At 43.2% G+C, this 15,001-nt stretch overlaps 2 protein-coding genes and 1 non-coding gene across 3 annotated transcripts in view; 2 read left to right on the top strand and 1 right to left on the bottom strand.

The window, feature by feature from the left end:
• The window catches only part of LOC119660492 (katanin p60 ATPase-containing subunit A-like 1), a 191,349-nt gene that overhangs the window by 137,563 nt on the left and 38,785 nt on the right, over positions 1–15,001 (top strand). The gene's annotated exons all lie outside the window — the stretch shown is intronic.
• On the bottom strand, positions 2,109–2,181 carry Trnar-ucg. Its single transcript has one exon. It is a non-coding gene; the product is annotated as a tRNA-Arg (tRNA).
• On the top strand, positions 2,541–12,785 carry LOC119660498 (protein jagunal). Its single transcript, XM_038069093.1, has 3 exons — positions 2,541–2,860; positions 10,944–11,316; positions 11,524–12,785. The coding sequence occupies exons 1-3, from the start codon at positions 2,772–2,774 to the stop codon at positions 11,653–11,655; spliced, it is 594 nt and encodes a 197-aa protein (XP_037925021.1). The 5' UTR covers positions 2,541–2,771; the 3' UTR covers positions 11,656–12,785.

Below are 15,001 nucleotides of genomic sequence, written 5' to 3'. Positions count from 1 at the left end.
ATGCCATGACTGACTCTCGTGTTCTCTCCCCGGCTTGCAATGAAGCTTGGACAGTCACAAGGTCTCCAGTCAGAAACTATGTAAGACATATCCATTTTAAGTCTTGTATGAGAATGCTGTAAGCTCTTGGTTTGTCACAAAAGGAATCCCAAATATCCTGCATGCTTTGGCCGTATAGATCGCAAATCTACCTCGGTAAACTCAGGGTTCTTAAGCAACCACTACTCCAATGTTATTTTTGGAACTTGCTTTTGTAATTACTGGAGATGGAGGTTTCGCGTGGTGAAAGTTCACCTGGGCTATGAACTATCTTAGTGCTGGCCATTGGCCCCATTAGTGCTTAGAACTCTTCTCCCACGTCAGAGGATGATCCTTCTCCTCCGACATGCCATTTTCTTGCGTTTCGCTGTCCGACTTAAGCCCTAGAAAGTCTAGATCAAGGTTATTCAGCTACTTCTCTCCTGTAGGCAGTAGGTCCACTTCCCTGTTTGGTGCTCCCCTTTGAGTCTCTATGGCATTCGTGATTCCTTTGGGGACCTCAGTAGTTTTCCACCCGATATGCCCTCCGAAGTATCTTTCCTTGGTTTCTTCCTGTACATGTGCACATGTGCGTTGCCAAATCTGTAATTAATGAGGCAGTTGCAGCGTTTAATTGGCTTCAGGGATCGCTCACCTACCCCAATCGGGATGAGTTTGTCTTCCTCCACTTCTAATAATTCTCCATAACCGCGTGTAAAGATCTCTTTTGAGTCATGAGAAGGCGCAGAAGCTTTCCGGTCTCAAATGCTGCGGGTATCATTTCCAGCACATGTCGACAATTCTGTTTCCTTTCGGTCTGGTAAGTTAAGGACTATGGTCCTAAGTCAGTCCACCGTGTCCTTCGTTGCGCAGTTTACCCGTATGAGACCTGATCGAAAACCTATGCCGGTAAGCAGGAGCTCTTTACTCCATGCCTCGCACATCTCTATGACGGTCAGGGTCAAATTAACGACGGGTTTCCTGGTTCTTGCCTTCACTCCTGGCCACTCCGAGATTTCCCCTCTCTTTGACTCAGGTTTAGATTTCTTGGGAGCATTTCGCTGAGGGTGGGCTGATTGATTTCGGTTGGTTCTCGCTTTGCTAGCTCTGGTTCCGGGAGCTTAGATCTATCCTGAGCCCTCTTAAATGCATCCTCTGGTTTCAGGCCTTCATTCAGATACCATTTAGCAACTGCGCCACTAAGACCTTTTTTCTTCCTGACATCTGATATGGCAACCTCAGATGTATCCTTGCTCGTCAATGGTTTTTGAGTGGAGTGCTTGATCTCCCAACATCTCCGTTTTCGGGTGCACCTGTCTTTTAGTATTTCGGAGATGTACCTCCGCCTGATGGGGCAATTTGTGTGTGATACGCGGTCCAGCTTGTTTGTTATTCCCACGAATATGGGCGTTAGGAGGTCCACCGTGCTCCCTTCGTAAGGTATACTTACTCACTGAGCCGACTGTGTACCAGTAAGGCTCTTTTAGAATACAGCCAGTTACCCTCGACTGCAAATTATTCAATGGACACGGTTTACATAACACCTTGGACTGGGGGAGATATTTCTCGACTCCTCAGTCTAGAATCGTAGCGTTAGTAGGTTCACTTCGTACGGAGTGTGGCTGTAACCACCCACCAACGGTCTTGGGAAACGAGAGGCTTGGCTCCTGGAGAGCCACATATCAACCCCAGAGAGAGATATATTGGCTTCCTGGGCATTAGAATATCCTGCAGTCCACACCCTCGACCTCTTCTTGTACCCAACTTTTTCACTAGTTTTCTTTTTCTATGATCGACTCGCCGTTCGTCTCAGTCGTAGTAGGCTTGATCAGGGCAGTGCCAAGAGTTTCTCAAAACTCCATCTTACACATCTAGCCATCGCCGTTTCGGTTGATGTTTGGGTCGTTTTCCATCCAATTGAATGTTTCGGCTAATTTTAGCTAGTGAGCTTTTTTAGGTACTCATTTAATCTTGCGTCTAAGCGTTTATCATTAATTAGTAGATTAAAAAAAAATGTGTAAACGCCTTCCTGCAGGTTGTCCCAGGTACGGTTAATATTCGGGAAAAATAGCAAAAATAAAGCTGTTGCTCGACCGTGACAGGACTCGAACCTGCAATCTTCGGATTCGAAGTCCGACGCCTTGTCCATTAGGCCACACGGTCCTCGAGCTTCATCCTTTTACCGAAAATACTTTACCAGCTTAATTTCAAAGGACTCAACTTCCTTTGCTCCAAATTCTCTTAGCAAAGACCCAAACACATATCCGGACTTGCTTGATTTTATCTGTTATACAAAAGCCGCGACGTGTATAACAGTTTCATTGAGTTGGAGAAGAGCTCCAAGTTACTTTGGGTGCTTCTGTTTAGATAAAATTCAAGAAGAATTAAAACGAAATTATATTTAAGGTGAGTTAAGGAGAAATAAATATTATATCGTTGGAAATTCGTTAATATAACAATGTATCTGAGTCAGTCATACCAACCTTCCCAGAAAATAAATCAAATCTTTCCCAATTGTCACTTGCCCGTCAACTTTTGACGTTAAATTCCAGGGCAGACTTAGCTACAAGTGCTACGGGGTCTCTTGCCTCATTTACGTGTTTCGGGCCGCGCGATCGTGCTGCAGCTCCAACCGGAATTCTCATAAATCCCGCTCGCCAGGAAATGTTAAATCCACCCGGTCCCAACCGAACGGACTAAGACTGCAACGAGGACTTCTCCACATCGAAAAGAACGGCTTCTTACCTGCAAAGATGGCATCTAGAGGCGGACCAATGATCACTGGGACGGATGGCACCGATTTTCAGCACAGACAGCGAGTGGCAGCGCACTACCAAATCAGGTTAAAATGCATTTATTTACCGGCTCTCAGTTAATTGTGTTCTCATGTCGACTAGTGATATTTTAGGATAATTTTCTTTGAGTTCCCGGCAGATGACTTTCTCATACTTGACACGGCCGCCTTCGGATCTTTGGCCAGGGCCTGTCTCGTCTTTTTTCCGTCAAGTTCCACGTAGACTTGCGCAGAGATGAGGTGGTCAGAGACGCGAATGCAATTGAGAATTTCACTTGCACAGAAGCCCACGGCAAAATGCCAAAATCTGTTTACATTGAGTGATTGAAGGCAGAAGTTCTCTTGATGGATCTTTTTGATGTTTCGTGGGAAGATCCACTAAATTATGTTGGAAAAACGCGGGGTAAAATGTAAAAAATTGAGTAAATGTACCACGGTAAACTCAAAACATGTATACTGTGATCAAACTAATAATTCGGTTCAAGATATAAGTACACTTTTACTACGCTTATAACCAGCATTGAAATGCTATCTGAATATTAAGGATCTTCGTTCCGCGCTGTTCAAGAGTTGATCTCAAGAACCATTGCTCACCGAGCTCGAGTTTTCCCCTAGATGACGGCTGATTTATCTTCAAGAAGATTTGCCACTATCGTCCAAGACTTCTCGGCCTTTATAGGCTCGTAGCAATGGCGCAGTTTTGAGGTGTTGGCACCCAACATAATTTAGGATAATGTCGGGTACATCTCACCTGAAGAATCGATAAGCCGCGGATTAAGATAGAGAATTGCTTTTATCACTTTCTGTTGGTCCTTCTGGAATATAGGATCCTATCAAGGTCATCTTTTTTTCATCGTTGTTCGTTGGAAAGTGGAGAGATTCAAAACCTACTGCTGGCTCATGCCATGCAGTTATGTGAAAACTCCTACTCGCTCACGAAAAGCACCTCTTTCTTCCACTCTCCCCACGGGACTGCTATAAGCATTGCATCGCGGGGCTGGAACACTTTTTAACTGCGGCTCATTATTGTTCGCTGCTTTCTTCGCAGTTCTTTATGACTTGGCTGTTGATGAATAATTTTCAGCTCAATTACCATTTGATTCCACGCCTCCGTTGATTTCAACATAAACTCCACTATATTTTCGGGTGTTAAGCGCATGTCTGCGATCGCCTCCAGGCTAGGTCGGTGTGTTGTAAACCTTGGGCACTCAAATACAACATGCTCCGCATTCTCAGCCACGTTACCACATCTTGGGTAGCATGGCGACTCGTCGTGTCCAAATCGATGTAAATAAGCCTGATAAACTCCACGTCCACTTACTAACTGTGTTAGCTTAGTTCCCCGTGGCTTCTTTCAATCCATCTTCGAATGGAATGGAATTATACGGTAGGTCCAACGGCCAGTTTGTGCCTCGTTCCATCTCTTCTGCCATTCTGCGATGGATTCCCACCGTGCTAGTTGCCGTCGAAGTACAACAGACTCCCCAATTGCATACATTTTGTCGTAGAGATGCCAACCTGCAATTACATATGCTGCTTCTCCTGATGTTGTTCGATAAGCACTGCATACCCGGAGTGCACTTAGTCGATACGTTATTCCTAGTTTTCCGCAGTTTGATTTGATTTCCAGAACGGTTGTCCAAACTGGAGCTGCGTAGAGCAGCACGGAACTAACTACCCTTGAAATATGACGACGTCGACTTTGCCTTGGTCCGCCAATGTTCGATAGTATCCTCGAAATCGTTGCAGGGATGGAAGACGCTTTAGTTGCAGCGCACTCAATGTGTTTTTTAAAGTTGAGGCTTTTGTCAATTATTATTCCCAAATATTTAAGCGACTCTTGGGAGTAATCAAGGTCATACCTCGTATGACATTTACAGGTCACACACCAGCTTAGATTACAAGTGGAAAGACAACCAGCTTAGATGAAATGGCAATGAAATATCGTTTCAAACGTCCTCAGCGGAATTACGAACATCAACACGAATGGAAATTAGCCCTCACACCTGTCTCTCTTTTTGTAGTTCTGACACAATAGTTTGCTTTCTGATGAGCGCCTACCGCTTTTAATTTGCTAACTTTATACTCCACTCTTTATTGGCTTTCCAATTGGAGAGGTTACTTTTCTATCATATCCGAGGACTATCTTTGGTAAATATACTGGCTCCGGTGGAAGTTCGCGGATGTGATCGATTTGCCGGAATATGGACGTTGCAAGGTCTGCGTACGAATACATGAGTATAAGTTAACAGGTCTTTGTACACAAACGAGACGTCGGTGCAATGGTGATTGTCTGGTGGGGGTCGAATTTTCTGCATTCTCTCTCTAAGTTGTTCGAGGACTATGTGAAAGTCGGCTGTGATGTCATCGCTGACGAAGAATTCCCCTTGTATGCGAAGGGAGTTGATGAACAATTAAGGTCCTTCTTGACTGTCATGCAAAGGTCAGGGAGCGCTTCCGTCCAATACTTCCCTAATGTGTGGCACATTAGGGGCGCTTTGAGCATTCGGTAAGTCGTTATCCTCGTGTACAACGGATGTAATGCAGTAAAGATTTTAGTAGTCCCGATTGTAGCTGTGAACCACGATCCGTAGTGATGGTGACCGGAGCTCCGAAACGGCTAACCCAGCGTATATAAAACTCTGCGGCCATCGTTTCGGCGGTTTCTTATTGAAGGATTTGTTGTATTCCGGGTCAGTGTGTTGATGTTTCGTATGCCATCGACATGGACGATGTTTGTGGAAAATCACGCAATATATTCCAGGTGCCGCACTTACCTGGGGGCTGCTTTATCTAGACTCTGATTGAAGGCGAAAGTAAGCGGTTTATGATCCGTTTGAAGCGCAAAAGTCCTGTTCTCCAGCATGTAGCAAGATGTCTAATTCCTTCGTAGATTGCAAGGAGTTTTCTATCATAAGTTCTGTATTTTTATTGTGTTTCGCTTAGTTTAGGAGAAAAAATCTAGTGGCTTCCAATTTCCCTCTTAGAATTGCTCCAGCACTGCGCCTATGGCTGTGTTCGATGCGCCCAGGCTTTGGATGCGCTAAAAGGGTCGCATTCGCAATTAAATTTTCGCTCACTTCGAAAACAGCTTAAGCTTCTCTTGTCCGTTCAACGGACCTTTTATCGTTTTTTCGGTAGCCTTTTGTGAGTTTAAAGGCGCTAATATCGCAGCGGCTTTCGGCAGAAATTTGCGATCTTAGCGACTCAGCTAAATTTTTTTTCGGGCGTTTAAAACTTTTGATTGCTACCACTCGCGTAGAGATTGGCTTGGTTCCAAAAATTAAAAAAGGGACGAAGGCGGCTACAGTTGCTTACCAGGGATGCGAACTTAGGAATCCCCAATTCCTAAACGGATTTACGTTGAATATAATTCTCACCATAGGGTCAAAGCTCTTACTGTACAAGACAATGATCTTGCAATGGTGAATTGCTCCATGCTTCTTCACTTAGGTATGAGCACAACTTGGATGAATTGTTATTCCACCACCGTCGCCCTTCGGATCGGCACATCAACCAACGTCTCAAATATGAAGTCTCACACATTGTCGTTCGCTCTGTCGTCTTCTGTGGACCACTGTGGAGCCTAACGACAGAGCAACACACGAGCAAAATCTGGAAAGTAAACAATACAATAAAATAATGGCTCGACCGTGCACATGAACCAGTTCAATTTTTTGGAGCGGTTGCTGAAGCCTCGACACAAGACGTCTAATGTCCTGGTAAAAAGAATTCCTGCTCATTCTGCGTCCGGATTCGGATCCGCACCCAGAGACCAATATCTGGCAGCAAGTCCCGGAATTTATCTGGGAGAGCCTCCCTTCGATTCGACCATGGAGCTCCCCGTTTTGTTTACCAGAACTCCCAGTACCAGTCCGTGGCTTTCCCTGCGGAAAGAGCATATATACGTGCTCAAGCAACGGAGAGAAGTTCTCTTGTAGAGTCGAATGAGTCAGAGATTCTACTCTAAAAAGGAACTCATCAATAGGCAATGAACCCTCCAACAATTATACTTCAAATCCCAGGAGTTCAAAATATGTGAAACGTAGACCAACTGGCAAACTAGTCATTCTATCATCGACGAGTTCGTTAGAATAAATGATCGCTACTTCTCAGCAAGACCTACAAATACGACATTAGCTTGGCTTCCAGGATTAACACCGACAGCAATCCCGTTGAACCATTATACAGTCTTCTACAATGAGATAATGCTTTAGAAGGCCTCTGTCATCTGTCGGAGAATAGGTCGAACAATCGATGGTGCCTGTGGTTCTGATGGTGATTCGACTCCCAGCCTACTGCTTCGATCCGGATCACCATCGCGTTCACTGTCAGACAGCCCAGCTCCGCTATAGATTCCGAGAGAGAGAGGAAGAAGATGTTACTTCCTCAATCCCAAAAGGCAAAAGACAATCCAGGAAATGAATGAATCCTGATGATATAATCGCAACGAAAGAATTATATATATCTTCTTCCTTTATTTTTCTTCAACCTTTGCCCCATTCACAAGCGTTTGTCAAAGGGCTGATCTGGTTGTCGTCGCGAGGCTCTCAAATTCCCAATCTAGCGTATCAAGCCACCGTTGTTTCGACGGGCTTTCTGGTCGCTTACCATCGACTTCTATGTTCAGACTAATCTTATGAATTCTCCATATCTCGTTAGCGTGGTTTACGCGACCATATTATCGAAGACGCCTCTCTCATAATTTCTTCACAGTCAGTGCAACCCCACCCATATCGATCGCAGATGTCCTCATTCCGGATGTGATCAAGGCGTATTACGCCACTAGTCCAAGACAACGTCTTTGTCTCCATTATTGCGAGACGCTGTTTATTGTCTTTTATAGTCGTCCAGGACTTATAAATTTTAAATTTGAGACGTTCCTTAATACGTCGATCAGAAAGAATAGCAGTTGGTTGCGCTAATGCGTGAAGCAATTTTATAACGCAGTTCTCCATTGGCTGACAGCATTGACCCGAGATATTTAAATCGCTCAGTTCTGGACAGGTCACTGCCATTAACAGTGATTGTGCCTGTTTCATGGGGATCGGTCAATGAAAATTCAGTTTTATTGGATGAAGTGGCACTACTTAACTGGTATTCTTCGTAGTCGATGTTTTAATGTACATCTCAGTAGCCCTTCATTGTGCTAAACAGTCACCAAAAAAAAACAATGAATTAATGCGTTTTTATTGAAAGAAGGAGTTTGCGTTCGATCAGTGACATAGTTTGCTATATACATTTCCGAAATGGAAATTTTCGGAATCGATATGGAGTGGGATCCATCGTCGAGAAATTTCCACAGTACTATCATATCATCTATGCTAATGATGAATCGCTAACTGAGGTTCAAGGTTAAAGATTGGAAAATGATCCAAAAGTCCATTGAAGTAAGCATGGATAAGCTAGACTGTGATTTGAGAACTGGTCGGCTCTATTCGGGTCAAAGTTACAAATTAACTCCACAACCCGATGAAAGAAAGAAGTTTATTTAAGTATTATATTCTCTCGCATAGTTAGGTGTTCCGATTTGTCAAAAACATAAAGGACGGAATAGACGAATTGAAATTGGACTGAAAATCAAATAAAGTAATTGCAACAATGTTTAACCGCTTCCCTAGCGTTATCAATAAGTATTTGCATCGACGACAGGGCATTCAGATTAACGCTAGATATCCTTGATTCTTTCACAACCAGACTTGGAACCGATTATAACGCAGTTATTACCTTAGTTAGTCATTTATTTGTCCTATATTATCTCTGGACGTGATTACTAGAATGAGCGCTCCCTGTGTAGTTCTAAAATCCTTTGCCCTATAGGGTCATGCATCTGTTGCTATTGATATCGATCCAGAAATAAATATCGATTATGAGGTTTTCTTAGGCAGACGGTTTTCAATTATTTTGTAGTTTGACAAGACTTATGGCAAACTTATGACGTTTTTAGTGTGAATGGGGGCATTGGGACTATGCAGGTCACTCAAATATAAACAGACCTTTAGCTAGGCATTATCTATTTTATATTACTTTGGCAGCGATCAAATTACGCCCGATTGTTGGCAGCCAACAAAGACTATTTCAGCTTACAAAACCTCTTTCGCTCGAAACGTTTCACCGTAGGGTCAAAGCTCTTAGTGTTCAAGGCCTTGCCAACCTCATCTCTTTCTCGGACACTTAGTTTCTTGGCAAAAAAAATTGAAAGAAAAGAATTTTTGGCCTACTACAAGAGGATGAGGTGGGCGGGTTACTTAATCCGTATGGATGAGGATAATCCAGCCCGGAATATCTATAAGGGCAATAGCTATGGTAGAAAAAGGAGACCGAGCGTATGGCGATGGCGTACGCCAGGACGCCAGACAGCTTTTAGGGATATCGAATTGAGGGACCTTGGCGCAAAACCGAAATGTATGGAATCTATAAGGGCAATAGCTATGGTAGAAAAAGGAGACCGAGCGTATGGCGATGGCGTACGCCAGGACGCCAGACAGCTTTTAGGGATATCGAATTGAGGGACCTTGGCGCAAAACCGAAATGTATGGACAGGCCTAAAGTAAATGCTGTTTATTGCGCCGTTGATGATTATATAACTATGGAGGACAGTCTTTAGCATCACTTTTCTACATCCGGCTCCTCCACCGGTCAAGTTCTATCTTCTTAGCAACGAGAAGGGCCCGAACGTAATGGGCAACACGGTTCCACCTGTCAGCAGTCCTCAGCATCTCTTCGACAATGTTGTCTGGAGAGAGATCCCCTGTGTTTAAATAGAGCTGCTGACGAACCCCATCCCACCTTCCACAAGAAAAAAAAGTGTGGTGGGCGTAGTCCACAACTCCATTGCAAAACACACAATCCGGAGAACGCGCCTTTCCAATCTTGTGCAGGTAAGACTGAAAACCTCCATGCCCACTTAAAAATTGGGTAAGGAAATAGTTAGTCTCACCATGCTTCCGATTCAGCCACGCACCTAAGTTGCCGATGAACCGCGCAGTCCATCTGCCTCTAGTTTCGTTTTGCCAAGAGAACTGCCACTCCTCTAGAGTGTGTTGCCGTTCTTCGCGAGCAACCACCTCCCTTGGCTCATCTCCTTTGCGCTTGTATATGGCCTGATGCTCCCTAGCAAGAAGGGCAACGGGGATAACTCCCGCGATCACCATCACGGCCGGTTCAGAGGCAGTGCGGTACGCAGACGCCACCCGCAAAGCTCCCCGTCTCTGTACTTGCGCGAGGCGTTTACGACATACCTCCTTTTTAAGAGCGCCAGCCCATACCTCTGCGCCATAGAGCAGGACAGACTGCGTTGAGTTCATCAGGAGACGTCGCCTACTAGACGTAGGACCCCCAATGTTTGCCATTAGCCTACTTAACGACGAAACTCCAGCCGCAGCCTTGTTCGCTGCTGCTTGGATTTGCTCAGAAAAGCTCATCTTTGAGTCAAGAGTCAACCCGAGGTACTTTACCACTGATTTTGACTCGATGATCGACTCGCCGAACTATATGGGACGCAGGGTCGGAATTCTCTTTTTAGTCAGGATGACTACTTCGGTTTTTTCCAGTGCAAGGTTGAAACCATGAGTAGTCATCCATCCGCTTACCCGTCAAAATCAATATGCCGAGTCTGCTTTGCGCCTGTTCGACAGTGCGTCCAGCAACAAGCGCTGCGACATCATCTGCGTAGCCGACCAGGCGCGACTCCTCTGGCATGTCGAGTTTAAGCAGACTGTCATAGGTAGCGTTCCAGAGGTCCGGCCCTAGGATGGATCCCTGTGCTACCCCCGACGTGACCTCCATCCACCTTTGTCCCTCTAGTGTTTCATAGAGCAGGGAGCGGTTCCTCAGATAGTCCCTCAAAATCCGTAAGAGATAGTTCGGCACGTTGAAGGTATTGTGCATCGGCTCTGCATCATATTTGTAAGACGCTGCTCTTAAATGACTGAATCCAACTCCACAGCTTTTGGGATCAATAGTTAATATTTCTTTTTCCTTTTTCTTCTCGAAATCTAGAAACTAATAAATTACTAACAATAATTTAGGTAGAGCCGATATGGGAACAATTTTTAACTGAATATGTTTTCCCAATTTGATCATGATCAAGTAAATTAATGACGATTTTTTCGTTTATTCTCATTCATAGTGTCCTCAACAAATCCCGACTGAAATATTGTATATTTTTCCATTCACTACTATTTCTTGCAATGTTAGCCAAACTCTCAGCTGACATACTGGATCGGTTAGATATTTTCATTTTAGAAATTGAAGAGTTGGAGATCCCTACACCACTTTTCTGGGAATATGCTTGGTGCTTATCAATACTATGGTCTCTTGTCGCTTTATCAGCCATTCGTCATAACCGAATACGCGACATGCAAAAGTACATTATTGGACTTTGTGTGTTTGGATTTCTGCCATTGATTTATTGTTTCCTGTATTATTTCGGCGACGTTTGGGAATACTTTACACTAGATAGTGGCGTCGATATCGAGGATACGGACGTATTGATGTGGCGGGTAAGTGTTGGGTAGTAGAAATATTATTTAGAGGTTTACGAATAAGGAAATGGTAGTGTAGATCACACGGTTCTGTGAGGAAAAACGAAACTGGTGATGATCAAAGCTCTATTTGTGTCTAGAAGGGTTGAGATTGATTTCTCCTAATATTCGTTCAACAAGCTTAACCAATCCATTTGATTGAATATTTGCTTTCTTCCCCTCCAGGGCATGCCCTACGGGTTACTATGGTATGCATTTGTTCTAGTCGGTTTACAGGTTCATGGATTTTCTGCACATTTCGCCTGGAATCTTGTACAAGTATGGAGACAACGGAGTGCAGCACGAAAAATGCAATAAATTTAGATTTTAAGCTAAACGAGACTTGAAGACACAAACACATCCATACACACCGAATTAAACACAATAAATTATATTCAACCAAACAAACGGAACAATCTCTCTATTTTTGTCAATCATTTCGACAGCTAGAAAAGGAAAAGGCCAAACCAGAATACAATAAAACCAAATTGTTATTTTCAAAGTAGAGAATTGTTGTTTCTTTGGAACATGGTGCACAAGAGAACTGAAACTAGTGAGATTTTAGATGAAACGATTGCAAATTAAAGACGAAAGATGAAAAACTGAACACTATTTTTGGAAAAGTCTATTTTATAGGTGAGAACAATCTGTTGATGAGATTTTCTGTTTTCTATTCTCATTACTACGACAACAAGTATGTAAACACACTGCCTCAATTCAAAAACATTCACTTCAACACAAAAGATAAATTTCAACTAAACCGTTCCAATTTGTTTATTGTATTCAACATTCTCATACACAAACGATGTTTATCATGCCACCGCCGCTAAGCTTGCATTGAGTTGTGAACTTTCAAAACTACGAAAACGAAATACTCGCACTACTTTAAAACGAGACCTATACCGAACATATTTCCTTTTAGTTTGTCGTCACATAATTTTAAACCACCTCATTTGAACAATTCGTCCTTAAACTCGTTCCTGAAATTCCAACTCCTTGAGTTGCAGCTTGAAAGAAAATAATTAGGACGCACATATGCGCACATGATTGTTCCAATCATTTGATTTAGTCATTAGAGAATTTGCCTAGTTGTTGTTTTCTGTTCTTAAATGTGAAAATGTTACATGTACAAAACTATAAAACAAAAAAGATACTTAAAAATTGACTTATTGATAGTAGACGTGACACTAAAATAGATATTAGTCCGAGGCGGATTGTTTTTAATTGGAAAGAGGATGGAGGAAGAAGTAGAAATGATAAATTGAAGCAATACTTTATAGAATAGAATTGTGAAAATAAAATCCATGTGCCTAATGTTAGTAATTCTCAATGGAAATTGTTGAACTGAATTGATTTATTGTTGTAAAGAATGTTTGTTAAAAACTCCGCCCCAAATGATATGATTTCATTTATTAAAGTAATAAATGTACTGTAATTTTATTGTGGAATTTACAAGAGTATTTATTCTGTTGTAATAACAACATTCCTGCCCCGAATAGATTCCATTTGTTTATAAAAATAACTCGGATCATCGCCAAGGTTAAAGAATGACCTTTTTTAATGACCAATTTGATAATATTCAGGAGCTCCTTTCTCGTGTTGTAAATTGATGTGTCCCTTTTTGAAATTACCTTCTGAAAGGATTTTTTCCTATCTATATTTCCTATCAAATATTAAGGTTGAACTAGATTTAATTTCAATATTTCAGAGGGCAATTATCACATACTTCATTTAAGTTCCCCTTACTTTTTAGTGATAATATATTCAGGGCCATGAATCAACTTCAAAATATTTAATTATTCGGTCCTGATACAGTTGTCGAAAAAGTAAAAAGTGCATGTGTTAGGTTGGTTAAAAAAAGTGGCTGTTTTCGAATAATTATATTCCACCGAGCCTCCGATCCTATCTTGCTCCATTGTGCCTTCAACGGGACAATATCCGCAGCCTCCGATCCTATCTTGCTCCATCGTGCCTTCAATGGGACAATATCTGCAGCTAAAATTGATAGACCAGTAGCTTACTCCAAACTACAATTTTATTTTATAGTGTAGTGCAACTTACTCCCTTCATCAGTCTGCAGCCTCCTCAGCAAGTCCCGAATCGGAATACAGCCGCTCCACTTTTTGATATCGTTCCTGTCGCCAACGAAGCTCCACTTCCCGGCGCTGCTAAATACCCTGGCACTTTATCCATCAACCCCCGACTAATGTGCCGTCCACACCTAAACAGCTCTTTATCTCCAGGCTAGTGTCCGCAATTTCTACGGGCGATATACTGGAGTACATAAAGAGCAAAGTTGGCTTACTTTCTTCTCTGTCCTACGTAAAACTGACAAAAGACAACAACACTGACCGGATGATTGCGTCACTTATCCTTATGAATTTGACGTCCTTGGCAACCCTTCCTTCTGGCTTGAATGTGTATTCCTCAAGCCATACAAGCGCCCCCATTTGTGGGTAAATTTCAGGACAACCCGCCTGCCTTGCCGAGCAATGTAACTGAATCCATGTTTACTGTCTGCCTGTTTTATCAGAATGTTGGGGGTTTAAGAACCAAGCTAGCGGTCTTCAATCTATCCGCGCTAGTTCAGCAACACCAACCCATCTGTATCTTCGAAAGCTGGGTGGACGAAGCCATATTAAACTCCGAGCTATGCATTCCATTGTGAAGTCAATGGTTAAAAAGGCGCATAAAAGGTACTTATTGAGTGTCGAAGCCGTCCTTGCCCACGGTAACTTGAAACCCTTTTGGTCACACACTCGCAATTCTCGTAGTCCCATTTAATCTCCCCCTTCTTCTATCCCACACAATCCCCATAACAATCCTGCGACCTCCTCTGCACCTACTTCTCTTCCGTGTTTTCTACCTCGACCCCGCCACCCTCTACGCCTCTTCTAACTGTAGACGGCCCATTTTACGTAATTGAAGGAATTTCTGACATCAAGCGTTATGAGGAGCACTATCCGTCGAGATTCGCGGCTGTGTGCCTTTGCTCGATGAACCGCATCCACGAACTCCAAAAGAGCTTTCACCGTGGATTTCCCTGTTTTGAACCCGAACTGCCTAGGGGATAAATCTTTTCGAGCATTGTCCCGGCCGTGTCAAACACACACATCAAGGCTGCGCCGAATGTCCGTCACCGTCCCATTCGACGTTAGGTAAACGCTAAAAAACCTTATGAATCCAGACAAAGATATTCCCTCGACCTTGGGCAAAAACACGACGTCGAATGCTGTCTCGAACCCAGATGGCGGCGGTGTCTTCCACCACAGTGAGTTTTTGGCCTTGAGTGTTCACAGAAGTGATATTTATCTGGGCTTTGGTTACCTCTGGACATTCACCTTTTCTGTGAGGCAGTCAAAATCTCGGATTTCTATAGAGCACATAGACTCTAGGCTAGAAACGAGAGCCTTCCCCTCAAGTAGCCCGTTACCGCTTCGCAGAACATACTCTTGCTAGTCATCTTCGCCTAATTCAACTAGGACTCCACCATCTATCGTTTTCCGTATGGAAGATATTTCGCGCGAATTTCACTGAGGACTGCCACAAATTTCTTGCCTTCCGTCGGTCTAATGAACAGAGCGACGGTTCAATTCCTCGTCTCTTCTGTTACTGGTGGCGTAGCGTGTTCTTTCCTTTTGTCTTTCTTTGCATTCCTATGTTG

The sequence above is a fragment of the Hermetia illucens genome, chromosome 6 (assembly GCF_905115235.1).
Source record: "Hermetia illucens chromosome 6, iHerIll2.2.curated.20191125, whole genome shotgun sequence".
Taxonomy (NCBI): domain Eukaryota; kingdom Metazoa; phylum Arthropoda; class Insecta; order Diptera; family Stratiomyidae; genus Hermetia; species Hermetia illucens.
Note: the sequence above shows the minus strand (reverse complement) of the source record. Positions and strands in the feature narration are given on the sequence as shown.